Source organism: Diadema antillarum, unplaced genomic scaffold, assembly GCF_040938485.1.
Source record: "Diadema antillarum isolate AM-2024a unplaced genomic scaffold, OU_Dant_1.0 seq00000798_RagTag, whole genome shotgun sequence".
Lineage (NCBI taxonomy): Eukaryota > Metazoa > Echinodermata > Echinoidea > Diadematoida > Diadematidae > Diadema > Diadema antillarum.
Genome location: NW_027271682.1, coordinates 202,067 through 217,406, shown reverse-complemented (window position 1 = coordinate 217,406; position 15,340 = coordinate 202,067). Strand labels below are relative to the sequence as shown.

Sequence of the window (15,340 nt, the reverse complement as noted above, 5' to 3'; positions counted from 1 at the left end):
TGGTATTGATATCATTATTATTATCACTATCGTTTAAATTGTGACAGAAGATTCAAAATTCCATGCAAAACATTGTGCAAGTATTTTAAGATTATTTAGATACTCACCATAGTCATTCAGTCCCTGTTCGTCAAAGACGTGTCAGCGCTATACGTGTTCACTGCTTTTTAAAGTGTATTCAAGCTTTCTTTCTTTTTTGAGTGAGTGGTAGTAAGAACACATCTTGGATTTTCTCAAAAAAGTAACAACAAATCCCTATGCTATCATTTTTGTTTTCAAGTTAACGCAGCACTGTTCCTTACAACTGGGTCACGATAGTCATTATTATCAAATCCCCAATATATGCGGCTTCTCTTCTGTGACCTTTAATACAAATCCCTTAATTCTCTAAGGGAGTCTGTAAAACATCAAAAACCTTTACTCGTATTATATGTAATGAAAGAGATACATATTATATATATTTATGTACGTTTGTGTGTGTGTGTGTGTGTGTGTGTGTGAGTGTGTGTGTGTGTGTGTGCATGTGTGTGTGTGTGTGTATATATATATATAAGAAATTAATATTGAATAGAGCTTTCTCTTGTATATGAATGAGCGAGTTTAGTTTGAGAGGTACAACGCTCCTTGCTGTAGGGGAGAGGAATTCATTAAAATCGTAATACTCTGCGCTGTGGATAGAGAGCATCAGCAAATTCTAATCTATATGTTAATGTTCCCTCTTCTTCGTCAAAGGCGTAAGCTCGTCCTTCATCACACGAGGTCGAAATGATATACATTCTGAAGAATTCATTTGAAAAAAAGGAAAAGAAAATCCTTCATGTGTACGTCATGGCGAATACTTCATTCTGTCAACAGATTCGTACGACCGACATTACACCAGCACTCCACTTTTCAAATCCTTGTTTTAGTACGGCTACTTAAAATCTCGTTGCCTGGCAACGGGCACTTGACTTGATCAAAAACGCGCGCATGACGTAATATGTCTCGTCAATATTCGCATACACGACATGGAGACAGTGGGCGCCGTTTTCTATTGCACTGATATTATACCTATAGAGGCTTTGTCCGTCCATTTGGAAATAAAGAAGAAGTATTTTCATACTCCATAAGTCATCAAATGAGCTATGAAATACAGAAGACTAATGGGGGAACAAACAGCAGACGCCATATTTCAGTTCATTTTTAAGGTAATCAACGTGAAGGGAAGGACCTGTATTACCTTCTCAAACTACTTTAACTTTGTAAATTCATCGCTTTATAATGTCATTGCAGCGGTAGCACTGAGAAAACGCTACTACTGCTCCATCACACACACACACACATACACGCACGCACACATATTCCCTTTTTATCAGGGGGAGATGCATGCGAATGAAGATTGCATTAACTTATTATGTTGTCCTGATGGCAATAATCTAATATATGTAGAGTACCTTAATTTCAACTCTACACATTTGCGAAGCATAACAATTCATTTAAGATTTATGTACCGTTTTTTTCCTAATGTTGATTTCTCTCAGAAAACAAAACATAAAAACACAGGCGGGTAGTGCACAAATCTGTGTTACCATGAGAGTACTGACGATCGTGGTACCGTTTGGGCAGAAAGAGAGAGAAAAAATCGAGACGAAGAGATTTCAAAAATGTTCCCCTTTATAAACGTTATTTCAAATTGTGTTTTGTCGAAATAGTGAAGACATTCGTTTAATCGGCGATGTGACTAATGGCGTCCCACTCACAAACACATCTATTACACTTTTCAGTGCAAACATGCACGCCTGTGCAACACACATGTCAAATATTAGTCTCATTACTTCTTATGCCTTTTTCTGCAGGCGTGTGATGGATGAGGTAGCCAAACCATGCTGATGAGTTATTCTTTTTCTCGTGTTTTCATGTTCACGAGGTAATGTGAAAGGGTATGATATCCAAATGTGTTTTGGTGAATGTTACGCCGCGACTTCTGTTTGCACATGTTTGTGCTGCGGCTGGATAGGTGATAGTTCGCATACCTCTGACGGCACGGGAAAGAGAAGATGCGAGAGATGGGGGATCAGGCACGATTGATTTTAACTGGCGCCATATGGCTTCCCTTTGTCCCGCTTGGTCAATTGTTTTCTCTTTTGGTCTTCGCTTGATTTGTTCGGTTTTTATTATCATTTCGAGCTCTCCTTCGGATGGCTAGCGTCATTGAATCCTCCGCATAATACTACAGCACGAAATTAAAGGTCCTAATCCGACGCTTTTTCTCTTAATCTTTGCTCTTTATTGACATAATGTAAATGGCATTCTTTCTTGTTACTTTTGTTCTAAGAACTTAATGCCCATTATGTGTTTCTTTATATGACTCTTATTGACCTATCACCTTTTTCGAACTAAATGAAAAAAAAGACGACCACTGTCCATACATTACACTTTCGTTCGTGGTTCGTTTCCCAATGACTAACTGATACAGAGTTACATCAAGACAGTTCGCATCATATCATGCTAAAGAAAAAACTGTTATTATCCCATTACCACTAAATTACAAATCCAAACAAATTAGTGAAAGCGGGTGGGGTTGTTCTGTTTTTAAAGTTACCTGAATATAGGGTCATTCGCTTTGACATATATCTCCAATTCAACTTATTTTCTAACAGATTTTTGAAAGTTTTATTTGAGTCATTAATTGCAATTCTCTTTGGGTGGTAACGAATATTATCACCATCATATTTCTTTATAACAGCATCAAACATCGAGTCACAATTGATTGTTGGAAAAGACTTTGATAAGTACACGTACCAGATTTCAGTGGTCTTTGGAAGAAAAACGTTACATACAATCATAGAGAGAGCTGTGATAAAAAACAACAACAACATGTTTGTATACCATTATGGCGTTAAATTTGTCAAAACAATTCCTCAAATCTACCAGTATAATGCGAATATTCAGTATAAGTGTCTTGACCTGTTACAATCACTTTTGAAAGTATAAATGTACATGTAGGCAACCTTTAGTCACTGGCCCCTCAAAGTAATGAGATTTAAAAAATTACTTTGAAAATCATTGTTCCAAAAGTTGTTGTTGTTTTTTCTCTCCCTCCACGGTAGGAAGATATTAGAATGTTACTAAGGAGACATATTGAATTTGACGTTCGTTAGAATAAATCAAGGTTAGATTAAACTTTCCAAGTATAGGAAAATATGCATACAGTAACGTTCGAATAGAAAAAAAAAAATGATTCGTATAAAACTACATGACGGCAATTGTCTGCCTTTCCAGGATGTAAACGGAGCATTTCAAGCGATACAAATTAGATCTGAGCTTGATTCTCAGGTTTTATGGCAAAACTAACCAGCTGATTGACATAAAGTACACTGACGTACAAAAAAAAAAATCTCTAGATTAAATTACATTTCCAAGAAATGATTATAGAGATAGTGTGAAAGTATCAGTCACGCTTGGTGACGCCGAGGGAAATTTTATGACCTTTTATCAGCTCTTGAGGATTACAAAACACACACACACACACACACACACACACACACACACACACACACACACACACACACACATACACACACTCACACATACACACATGCACACAAACGTATTTAAGTTTCGTTTCATTTATTTATTCCAATAAAAGATCAGTGGTTACAAAGAAGAAAAATCAATTAAAATGAAATCAATCACAGAACCCAAACAAGATTAGAGTTTACAATGCATATTTGTCATATGAAGCAGAACATGGAAATAAAAAAGATAACTAGAGAAAAGTCTTTGGGCCTTCTATGAAAAGTTCTCTCAGGTATGTATGAGTGCTTATAGAGGCACAATGAGTGTTTTACGGTTTCAAACATCATCAACAACAATAACAAACTAAAAATGTAACAATCGTATGAAAACGTACAGAAAAAAACAAAAAAAAACATAGATATTAACTTACAAAAAAAAGAGAGAGATGCTTTTGCTCTCTACTTTACATCCACCATCAAGCGAGATGGCAGTGCACATACAACACACACACACACGCACACACACGCACATACACACACACACACACACATACAAACAAGGAAAAGCAAAAAAGCATTATAGATTTTTTTCGCTACATTTTCATTTGTATATATATATATATATATATATATATATATATATATTGTGTTACATTTAAGGATTTGTTCTTTCAAAATTGTCTAACGATTGAATTGATAAAAGTATCGCCTTGTATTATGCATTTTCCTTTTGCTGGTGGAAAGAAGATAATGAAACTGAGTTCAATTAAAAGAAGTGAAATTAACAATAAGAAAAAGATTACAACCCTGACAACCCTTTCACTAGTTCTCTCCCTCTCTCTCTCTCACACACACACACACACACACACACACACACACACACACTCTTTCTGTCACTCCGTAATATATGTATATATATATATATATATATATATATATTTATTTATTTGTCTGTCTCTGTCTGTGTGTGTGTGTGTGTGTCTATTGTATATGATTGACTCTACTGCAAACACACTACAGGTGGTATCTTTAGTATAATTATGTGTATAAAGACATAATGGTATTTAATGTATAGCCTGTGCAGAACGGCTACATCAGGATAATACTGTGTTACCTTTTTTTTTCTTTTTTTTTTAACCTGACAAGAAATGTCGCAAAAAAGAAATGCTCAAGATCACCTATTGAAAGCAAAATGGCGTTCCCCACTGGATAGACTCACCGATAAATACTTGCATGAGGTGCGAACTGGTAGTTATGCACGGTTCAGTGTGTATACTGGCATAAAAAACACAGAAACTTATCGAGGGCTAGCTTGATAACACACTGCAAACACTCCGGTGTTAAATATGAAACACCGAGCTGGTGTTAAATTTCCAGTGCTCATTCATGGTGTTAGATTAACACCTCCGGGTGTCATCTCAAAAGGTAAAATTGTTTTTTTTTTTTTTTTTGGATAGTTTCTTAGTTACTGAATTTCTTGTCAATTCTGAACTTCAACAAGACGATGAAGAATTTTCCGATAAAGTGCTTAATTTGTGAAAAAAATGTGTAAACACATTTACACCACAGTAACACCAGTTGGTGTGGTCTCCTATTGAAGTTGGACGGGTGTTATACCATTGAAATGAACACCACCAATATCAAATCAACACCATGCGGTGTCATTAATGAATTAACTCTAGCGCAGTGTCAAAAATATCACCAGCCATAGTGTCAAATTAACACCACGAAGTGCAAGGTGAACACTTTTTAACACCGTCACAATACATTTTCTACACCTGTGGGTGTGGTCCTCTATTGAAGCTTGATCGGTGTTAGATTTAACACCCATGGTGTTAAATCTAACACCGATGTTTTTACAGTGCAGGGTTGCTTACTTCTGCAAGTCCCTAAATCTAGTAACCTATATAATTAGATGTTTAAGCAGGGCATATCTACATACGACAACTACTATGGTAGCTTAAAAGGGCAACCCAGTGGATTTCCGTGCTTTCATTAGCATACCACTGGGTAGCACCGAATAAAGACAATTATACGCAGCGAACACAGATGGCACCTACCAGCATCCATAGAATTAACGGGAAAAAGGAAGCAAAGGGCAACTCCATTTGTTGCTGTTGTTTTTCACCAGTAAACCGACTGAAACTTGACACTGGCTATTTTTACCTCCCCTCCGGATCAGCGTATGTTGGAGCTCTGCAACAAGAGATGAATCATGTCTTAACCCTCTTTACTGACCACTCATGACCTCCTTGCTATCTGTGTCAATGTCATTATGAAATGAGCTATTGAAGGGGTTAAGAAAACATAATTTTGACAGCAGTTATGACCAATGGTGGCAGTGCTGCATGTTTCGTCAGCGAAGCGGTCACTTTGACGTTTACTAGTAGTCGTGTTGATATTGTGTGATCTCTATGATCGGAATTAGTCCCCCCCCCCCCCCCCCCCCCCCCTTCTCTGCTGTTGTGGCGCCGGCCTTCTTTAGATGGTTCATAACACTCAACCATGGAAGAGACCCACTGATACCACTATTACCAGTCTACTCAAAAAGATACAAACCCGGTCATACAGGAAGAAGGGAACGAACGGGGAAAATAATTAAATACACACAATACAAGCGCAATGATTATACAAGCTTTTAGGGAATTCGCTTGAAAATATTTGCTTTGCATGTGAAACGTGGAAATTAACATGCATAAACATAATTGCGGCAGAGTTTGCGATTATTAGGCCTTCGTCATCAAATATGTCTGCAGCACGACAGGTTTGTATTATGGATGACATTTCGTCTCAGTCAGACATTGTATAAAGAGTGAGGAGGCTTCGACAAGCATCATGTATGACCTGGCTTCCTATAGATTTGTATACAAGAGACATTAATCTCACCAGCAGGAAATCATAACTACGAGGTTATCTGTGAAAAGGGGTGCTATTCACTACATGAATCAGATAGATTATGTCAATAAATGCGCCTTGTCTTTTCCCTCGTTTATTAGTACACGGTCGGCGACCTTCAGATAGCATTATGCCAAGCTACACTGAGTGCTTGAGCGCACGGTTAAGCTCGTCAGACAATGGCGTTTGTTACGAGTGAGTGCCATTGGAGGATAGCGGAGAGAAAGGGTGTGTGAGCACAAACCTAGTGCGGGTTTTATTAGGCGAGATACGGGCATTGAGTTCCATGCTTGCCTTGAAGTCACGGCGCTTGACGTTGTAGTCCTGTACATACTGACTGAGTATTGAAGTAGTGTGAATCTATTGCCTGCTTCGGTACACCTGTCATGTATTGATGACGAGCTGTTTTAGATATTGAGGTGAAGATCATTATGGTAAATCATTCCTTTTATAATACGTGGCTGTACTCTAATGTATGTCATAACTCAATACATGTACTTGTATTGATATGTTATATTACATAGATAGATGGACAGATAGATGGTTACTTACATACGATATTTGTACAAATGTGTATAATCTCATGAATTATTACAAGAAAATACCTTATGCTTCCATATCCATCCCACACACTGGGGACATCATAATAACATCAGGGTGGGGGGGGGGGGGCATTTCATGAAGCATTTTGGTTGGATAATGTTCTAACAAACTGTTACAAGCTACTGAAATCCTTGCATCTGATTGGCTGAGAACAAATTTGTCCGACAACTTTGAAAATGCTTCATGAAATGCCCTTCAGGGATTACTGAATATCTTGCCATACTCTCTACCAGTAGATCTACCATGCTGCATACCATGCAGCATGGAATAGAATTACATAGAGACCAAACGCATGCTGGGATAGACTCACTGGGATAACCGTTTTATTAATCAACTGTTCACCAGCGTCACTACGCGAAGAATTACAGTAAGTCTATTGGAAACCAAATTACCTTCGAAGCACTAACACTGACCTGGGAGGTGTGACGCAATCAATTCAGGATCTTAAAAAAAACAAACCCAAACAGATTGAATTTGTGTGTGTGTGCGTGTATGTGTGTGCTTTATGTAAGCACGTAATGATCGTATTGTTTTATTTGTATAACATAATCATACAAACACTGAGACATAGATTAATGCGAACACACGTGTGTTTCTGAATGTGTGTGTGTCTAGAAAATACCGATGGCCCCTAGCAATGATTACAAACTTTCATTATGTGTTTTTGTCAGCTATACATATCTGTTTAAATCTCCTTACAAGCCCTAGCGGTATGGCTTTTGACTCGTATTTATGTCGCATAAAACGGAAACATTAGAAAAAGAAATAAAAGAGAGAGAGAGAGAGAGAAATCCGAGTCCGTGTATCACGTGAACGAGGTCTACTTTCTATCTGGGTCATAGGGTCAAGTTTATTTTTGCCCCGTCAAAATCTCTGCGGATTTCACCATGGAAGCCTGTCAGTGTGCTGTGTACATACACACTTGAGAGAAATGGGAGATCCGAACTAACTTTTTCTTTAGACATTTTGAGTCTTTGTTAGGTGCTATGCAAGTTGTCTTCTATATTTGCCCTGAAACGTATTCAAGCATGGACGGGGAAAAAAGAAAGAAAAAAGGAAAATCTGTTTTGTTCTGGCTGAGTGACCAGTGCAAAGAAAAGGCGTGGGATTGCTTTTCTGTTCCTCCTTTTTTTCCCCCCTCTTCTTTTTGGTTTCTTTTGAAGCTGTCTGCTCACTGGTGCTTCAAAGGTACACACCACTTCTAACGTGTATTCTGTGAGACGTCATACGTGGTTTATTCCGGTATTCTTTGGCGATTGTGAGGGTGTAGGACGGGAGACATAACTATGCAGTGCTCTCCATGATGTCACTGATTTGCGTGTTGAGAGAGTGTCGCCAACCGACTAGCATGCGGATTGCGTGTTGACCTCAGGGTAATTAGATATACACATGGATTGAACCGCGTATTGAGCCTATACACACATGCTGTCATCCTCTGCATCCGCTTTGCTTTCACGGGTTCGCTTCACGCACGTAATGCGGAATGCAAAAGTTATCATTATTACCGTGTGTGTGTATGCGGTTTTTGTTTTTCTGAAAAACTGGGAATTTGTAGCTTCGTCGCAGGAAAACATTTCTATGAAGGTAGATACGGAATACAGCAATTAAAGTCTCGTAAACACGTATATTATACGTGTACATACTTTTATCGATGGGCACACACACACACAAACAAGCATACGCATAAACACACAAATGAAAAGTAGGTACACACACTCGCATGCATATCACATGTAGCACTAGAAAGAAAAGATTTCTTCGATCGGCTGTAATATCGAGAATAAAATTCACCAACGTCATTCTGACAGATCAATGGCGTTACACTACCGTGTCCAAGGCTATGTCAACCAAGTGCTTTCATTCGTATCAATTTCTATATTCATCTCAGTGCAAGGACGTATGGAAACAGATTCATGTGATATGCCTGTTTTCTTTCATCTGCGATGTGAGAAGCATGACCGTTTGACTAACCGCTGTGACATGTTATTGAGTAAATGTGCTGATCAATTGCTCAGTTGACTATACCATTCTTCCCCTACCTCCTCCCTGTAGGGGTATTTGCTACAAAATCATTTCGCATGCATGGTACTTCTCTAATACATAGGCTTAAATATGACTTCTTTGTGTATGTGGGGCCTTTTTGAAGCACTTGATTTTGATCAATACTTGCTTTCCACTAAACAGATGTTAACATCACTTAGTATTTCGACATCTAATGTGGAAATGAATTGAAATTAATAAAAACAAATTAAAACAGCGATAAGGCATAAATTTTCCCCCAGCATGTCAATGAATCAATGAATGGTTTCAATTGATGAAAAATATTCTTTATGTATGGTGAGCTGTATATCATGTAGCGGACTACTTTAGCGATGTTATTGTTCATGAGAAAACCGACGACAACGAGACCAGTAAGATGTTATAGCAGTGTAGTGTAGGCTTTGGGGACTAACGAGCTTATAGCATTCACGCACTAGAGGCCCATTTCTCTGCTGGTATGATAATCGATCTGGAGGCCAGTTGGTTATAGCACACAGGGTTCGCGTTCTGGCGGAGTTATCTCCTTAAATGTTAATTACTTTGGCATGGCGCCATAACAAGACGGTATTTCAGCAGGAGTCACGATCACTGCACTGCAGCCAAACTGGATATTCCCTCTCTCTTCACACACAACATTTACATCCTACAAAGTATCTCATGTAATCGTGCTTAGGTAACTATGAAACTGAGGCATATTTCTCTATTTCATTGTATCTCTCTCACTCAAAAAAAGATTTAATTTGATTTGATGAGTGTTTAACCAGGAATTACTAGATTTGTTGGTAGTTTTGTTCGAAAAAAAAATGGCAAAATTTTGAAGGACATACCTTGCCGTAGACGAACCATGATAATTCCGTTTCCAGGATCATTACGACAATCCCAAAGACTGCAGTTAGCAAGGCATAATCGCTTAATCTCTTCCTCTTTTCGAACAGTGTCTTCCGGAGACCGAGCCGGTAGCTCGTGCTGTTCGTATTGTGGTTCGATTTCCGCCTCTTCCCAGAACTCATAATGTTTCTGCTCTGCTTCATCGTGTGGTCGTGGTTCCCGTTCCCGCGCATATCCGAGGATAGCATCCCTTTTCCTTCGGCGCTACAGTCCTGGCCAACCTTTAGAGACAATGGACTAAACCGGGGGATTGCCCCGTTGACAATAGCAGACCGGTGAGCTAGGTTCACGAATTCGTTGTTATTACTCAGTCTTCGTTCCACTGGGCTCACTTCGGGTACTGTGAGAGTGTACGGGCTGTGAGGCGCAGATTCTGTCGGTGCACTCCCGCTGCCTTGTCTGTCGGCGACCCCGCTGCTCTGGCAATCTGTCGACACGGCGTCTTGAAAGCTGTCTCGTCGTCGCAGTAAGCCAGTGTGGGGGCATGCGTCTTGTTGATCATCACGGGCTTCCAACTCGTATTCTTCTGGACACGTACGGTTGCTGTCGCTGATGCCAAAACGTCCCCATCCACTTCGGCCATGACAGTCCATACTTTTCTGAATGTCTGAACAGTTGGCGCTCCCCGCTGCTTCTCGTTGACGAGGCGAAGCGAGCGGAGATTGTGCGGTAAGCAGGCCGCATGGGGGCGTAAGACCATAGTCACCTACTGACGTGATGACGAGCTGCCGCGGCGTCCATATCGCCGTAGACCCGGTAGCCGCCTCGCTGCCAGGTTTTCCTGGGCCCTTGCTACATTCCGGAGGCTCGCACTGAGCTCCCACGTCCACTCTGTCCCGCGACGAATCCAGGCGAGCGCCCTCACTTGCCGGCGAAACCATTAGAATAGGGGACGACATTTCAACGGACGCGGACAGAATCGATCCTCGGTCGACAACGAACGGTCATTGCTGCAAATTGAGTCTGGAGTGAGACTAAGCGAGTATATTTGAAAATGGTGCGTAATTTGTCACTCCTCGTTTGTACTAACTCCGCTCTCTTCCTGACAACAATGACTTTGAAGCTCCACCTGGTATTCCGTTATCGTATCCACGATCCAAATTATTTCTCCAAGGGTCTGCTGAGCAAGCATCTGCTGTGACAAAATTTCAATCAAATCCATATTGAATCCAGGATGCGCTAACGTACACGAAAAGCAAGCGAAAATCTGTGAGAAGTTTGCAGAGGAGCGAATCAAACAACCGAGCTGACCAGTTGTCAGTATCACCTCTGCAGAGACCACCTCGCCCGATTCCAGTTTTCTGGATTTGACACAAGTCAGCTGATGTTGTGTGACGTACTTAGGCGTAACAGACATTCAAAAGGCCACTCCTTTGCGTTGTAATAAACCACGAACTGAAGGACATCTCCCACACACTGTTTTCACAAACGCCTCGCGATGTTATCATTCCCACAATATATTCCACAATGTCTGCTAATTGAGCGCTCTGCCTCCTTTTTCCGCTCCGGAGATAAAATCTTGGCCAATTCCACGACCTGTTTTTGTTTTTGTTTTTTGTTTTAGTGGAGAAGAAAATTAGAAACAGGCTTCGAAAGGCAACTTTCAAGTAATGACGTAAGCCCTTTTAAAGCGGTGCGTGTCGGCGATGCGGAGGTTGAGCGCTCGCTAAATTGGGCAAAATGTTGTCGGGGCCAAACGACGCGATTGGCGACAATTCTGCTGGGTTTGGAAACGGTAACAGATCGGCAGGGAACCACCTAGCTTGTAAAGTCGACAATAATTTCGTCTGCATTCCACGCATTGGAGACCTCGTTACAAATCAGAGCATGACGTCCCTTATCAAGGCCACGGTGACGAAGGTGTTGTAGTCCCTTCGACATAGCTGGCGCTATTCCTCTTTTTCTTCTGGTGGCTGATTGAACTTTTCACTGATGTTGTTGTGACATGATTTTGATCCTGCGGGGGTAAAAGCACAGAAACGAATATACATGTATTATCACGGCTGCAGCATAAAAACACCCTTTCATTGATTGCATAATTTATCGTAATGTATCAAAATGGACAGAAAAAGACACAGTCTTGCCTCTGGTTAGATCAATGTACTTTGCAGATCAAGTCAGTGTTAATGGAGACTCTAATCATCTGAAAACATGCTATCACTATACTTTTGGGCATTGCTTAGATTGGAAAGACAGATGATGGACATTTTTGGTTCCTGACAGAGAATTTGGATCGAAGAACACGGTATTACGGTTACATCTATATGATACACAGAAATGTTGTAAATTTAGAAACAGCCAGTTGCTGCGTGTTAAGTGAGAAAACAGTAAAGGCCAGTGTTAAAAAGAAAGGTTAGGAATCATTTTGTTAATTCCTATTAATTTTCTTGCATGGGGGTCTCTACTTGATTAATTAAAAAAAAATCACGTCATAAATATGGAAACTGATGGGTATCTTGACTTGCACTGCATTTGATAAACTCGAAGAAAAATGTTTACCACTTTTGTCAAACAATGAATGTCAAAGCATGAAGATTTAAGACACAGATTATAACGGATAACAAGATATTGAAAATGACATAATTATCATAATTAATGGAAGGCAAACATGACGGAAAGTCATCTTAAAATTGAGATAATTCACAATTCTAACAGATGTTAAGGAACTTTATTTTAAATGACCCATATCAGATGCATTGGGAAAACATTATTGAGTCACCATGTTTTAGAAGACTATCCAAGTATGAGATTAATACGATGGACTCGTCAAATGAAAAAGGAATGAATGTAAAAAAACAAAAACCAGAATAATCAGATTTTTTCCCATGTTCATGGTGAACAAAGTTTACGGCACTGCTAATATCAAAGTGCTCCCGAAAAAAAGGAGCAAGGGAGAAAAGTAAGGTGAGAAAAATCGAAACCAAGTGGAGTCGTTTGACTGTGATGCCCCCAAGATATTTCCCGCCAGAGTAAATAAGGCATGTCTAGAATGCATGGTCAGACGACAACTCCTTCACACTGGGTGAGTTTGGCAGCGCGGGAAGCACGATTCTACACTTAACACAAAGCCTACAGTTTTGCCACGCTCCTGGCGGATTAGAGGGGTGAGGCAGGCAATCACGGATGATGGCATCCGTATTATAACAAACAACACCACAACGATGGCGATGCATAACAGGTATAGTCACGATCCTTTCCAGACAAAATGCGAAACAAGTTAACAAATTAATCAGTATCAACATGCTAAGGGAACTTAGTATATCTAATTCGTCGTCCATCAATCAAATGATGATTTTTTTACTTCACAAAAATGATTTTTTTTTTTTTCAGATCGAATAAAGAGTGTATAGTAAAGCCTTCACTTCGTCGCTTACCTATTTTCTTTCTCTCTCTTGTATAGGACCCTACATTTGTGGTTCTCATCCAACAAGTCAGTTTTATTGACGTAAATAATTCAAGTAAAATCTAAGCCCAAGTACGTAGGTCAATGAACAAGAAAGAAAGGGTAGAGACCCTCGCGACGATCACATCAAAAGAGATGTTTCACGATTTAGAGCAGTGGGAGGAGCGGGCAAATCCTCCGCCTAACGAAGGATGCCCTCCACCCCGCGTTGCGATGACAACCGGGCCTCTTCGGATGGGTTCAGGGAGAGCCCGGGGTGAATTCAATATTGTCATTGGCATTTGCGCATGTCTCGCTGTAGTCCTGAGTAAACAGGTCACGTGATGTACAGACTTGTCGTGCGGACAGACAATATACGATACTGCTACTAAAGACGGCGCAGACAAACGTGAACATAGCTTGATTGCTCATAAGATGACATGCCCCCCCCCCCTCCTCCATTCTCCCACAGCTGGTGTATTTCGTCGCAAGTCTCTTCGTCTTATCCTGATGATGGGGCGTCATCCAATACGCTGTTTAGCATATCTGAGATGACTGTGTAAGGATTCAAATTAATGAGTTGTTGCGTCGAGTTAGATTTAACCACCGATTTTTCAGTGTTTTAACAGTAGCTATATAAAAAAGAAAAGAAAAAAACTAGAAATGTCGCTATGGCGACTGGTATGCCTCCGCCATAATGCATGATTCTCCTAATAGGTCTATAGTACATGTGGACAATGTGTGATTACATTTTCACAAAATTGGCAAAATATTAATATGACATGTTTGTCACAAATGTATTGAATGTTTACCTTCCTTGACCTATGTTTAATTGGATGAATAGGAGAGCATGTATTTGGGGATTTAAGAACTTTAACTTGACATTGACCATTTCATAAGTTTATGCACTGAGTAATTTTCAAGGTAAGGAGAAAAAGCGCAATTTCTGTATTGAACAGTAAATTGTTATCATTTTCATCTGGCCTTTGATTTATAAGAGAATCACTGTCAGGCAGAACATACATAAATTCAGCATGTACTAGGTTTCAAGATAACTTGAGCCACTTCCGAGATATGGAGAAAGAAGTAAGTTCAGCACTTTCACTTGATCTTTGACCTTTTGACCTTTGACGTTCTTGGCAAAAAAAAAAAAATCCCAGAGAATCTCTATTGGTTTATACATGCATACCCACATCGAGTTAAAAAAAAATCCTGCTGGCATTGCATAAATATAAGGAAAATAGTAAAATTTTGAAGTATTGCCCTTGACCTTTGACCCCTGACCCCATGAACCCTAAATTCCCTAGATAACCACTGCCAGTCAGTAGATGCATATATACTATGTTCCATGAAGATACCTTGAACAATTTCCAAGATACAGAGAAAAAAGTGAAATTTTAACATTTTGCTTGACCTTTTGACCTTTGACCTTTTGACCTCATGACCCCAAACTTTCACCAGAGAATCTTAATTGGGTAGTACATGTATACACTAAGTTTCAAGAAAATATCTTCAGGCATTGCATAGATATGGGGGAAATAGTAAAATTTTAAGCATTTGACCTTGACCTTTTGACCTTTGACCTTGAGCATGTGCACCCAAAAGTTGATAGGCACAACTTCACCCCCTAATACACATACATGCCAAGTTTCATTAGGATACCTCAAAAGGTTTTGGTAGTTACCCTGTCCACAAAATTCATTACGGACGGACGGAAGGACGGACGGACGGACGGAAGGACGGACGGACGGACGGACGGAAAGACGGACGGACGGACGGACGGACGGACGGACGGACGGACGGACGGACGGACGGACAACCCGAAAACATAATGCCTCCGGCACCACTTCGTGGCGGAGGCATAAAAACAAACAAACTCGGGTTGGATTTGAACCAACAATCTCCTGATTACTAGACATGCGCCGCACCCACTAGGCCTCCGAACTTCCACCAGACAGCTGGTGCTTGTTCCAATCCTTGGTTGGTCTAACCCGAATATGTATTGCTCACGATATTTCATCATGACTGCCACTAA

The 15,340-nt window shown here is 40.1% G+C and overlaps 1 protein-coding gene across 3 annotated transcripts in view; it reads right to left on the bottom strand.

Annotated features, from left to right (window-relative positions):
* Positions 1-15,340, bottom strand: part of LOC139739347 (uncharacterized) — a 206,430-nt gene that overhangs the window by 110,723 nt on the left and 80,367 nt on the right. For all 3 annotated transcript variants that reach the window (XM_071649962.1, XM_071649964.1, XM_071649963.1), the window contains exon 2: positions 9,863-11,880. In XM_071649962.1, coding sequence (XP_071506063.1) covers positions 9,863-10,822 — 960 coding nt within the window. In that variant the 5' untranslated portion in view covers positions 10,823-11,880. The remainder of the gene's footprint in view (positions 1-9,862; positions 11,881-15,340) is intronic.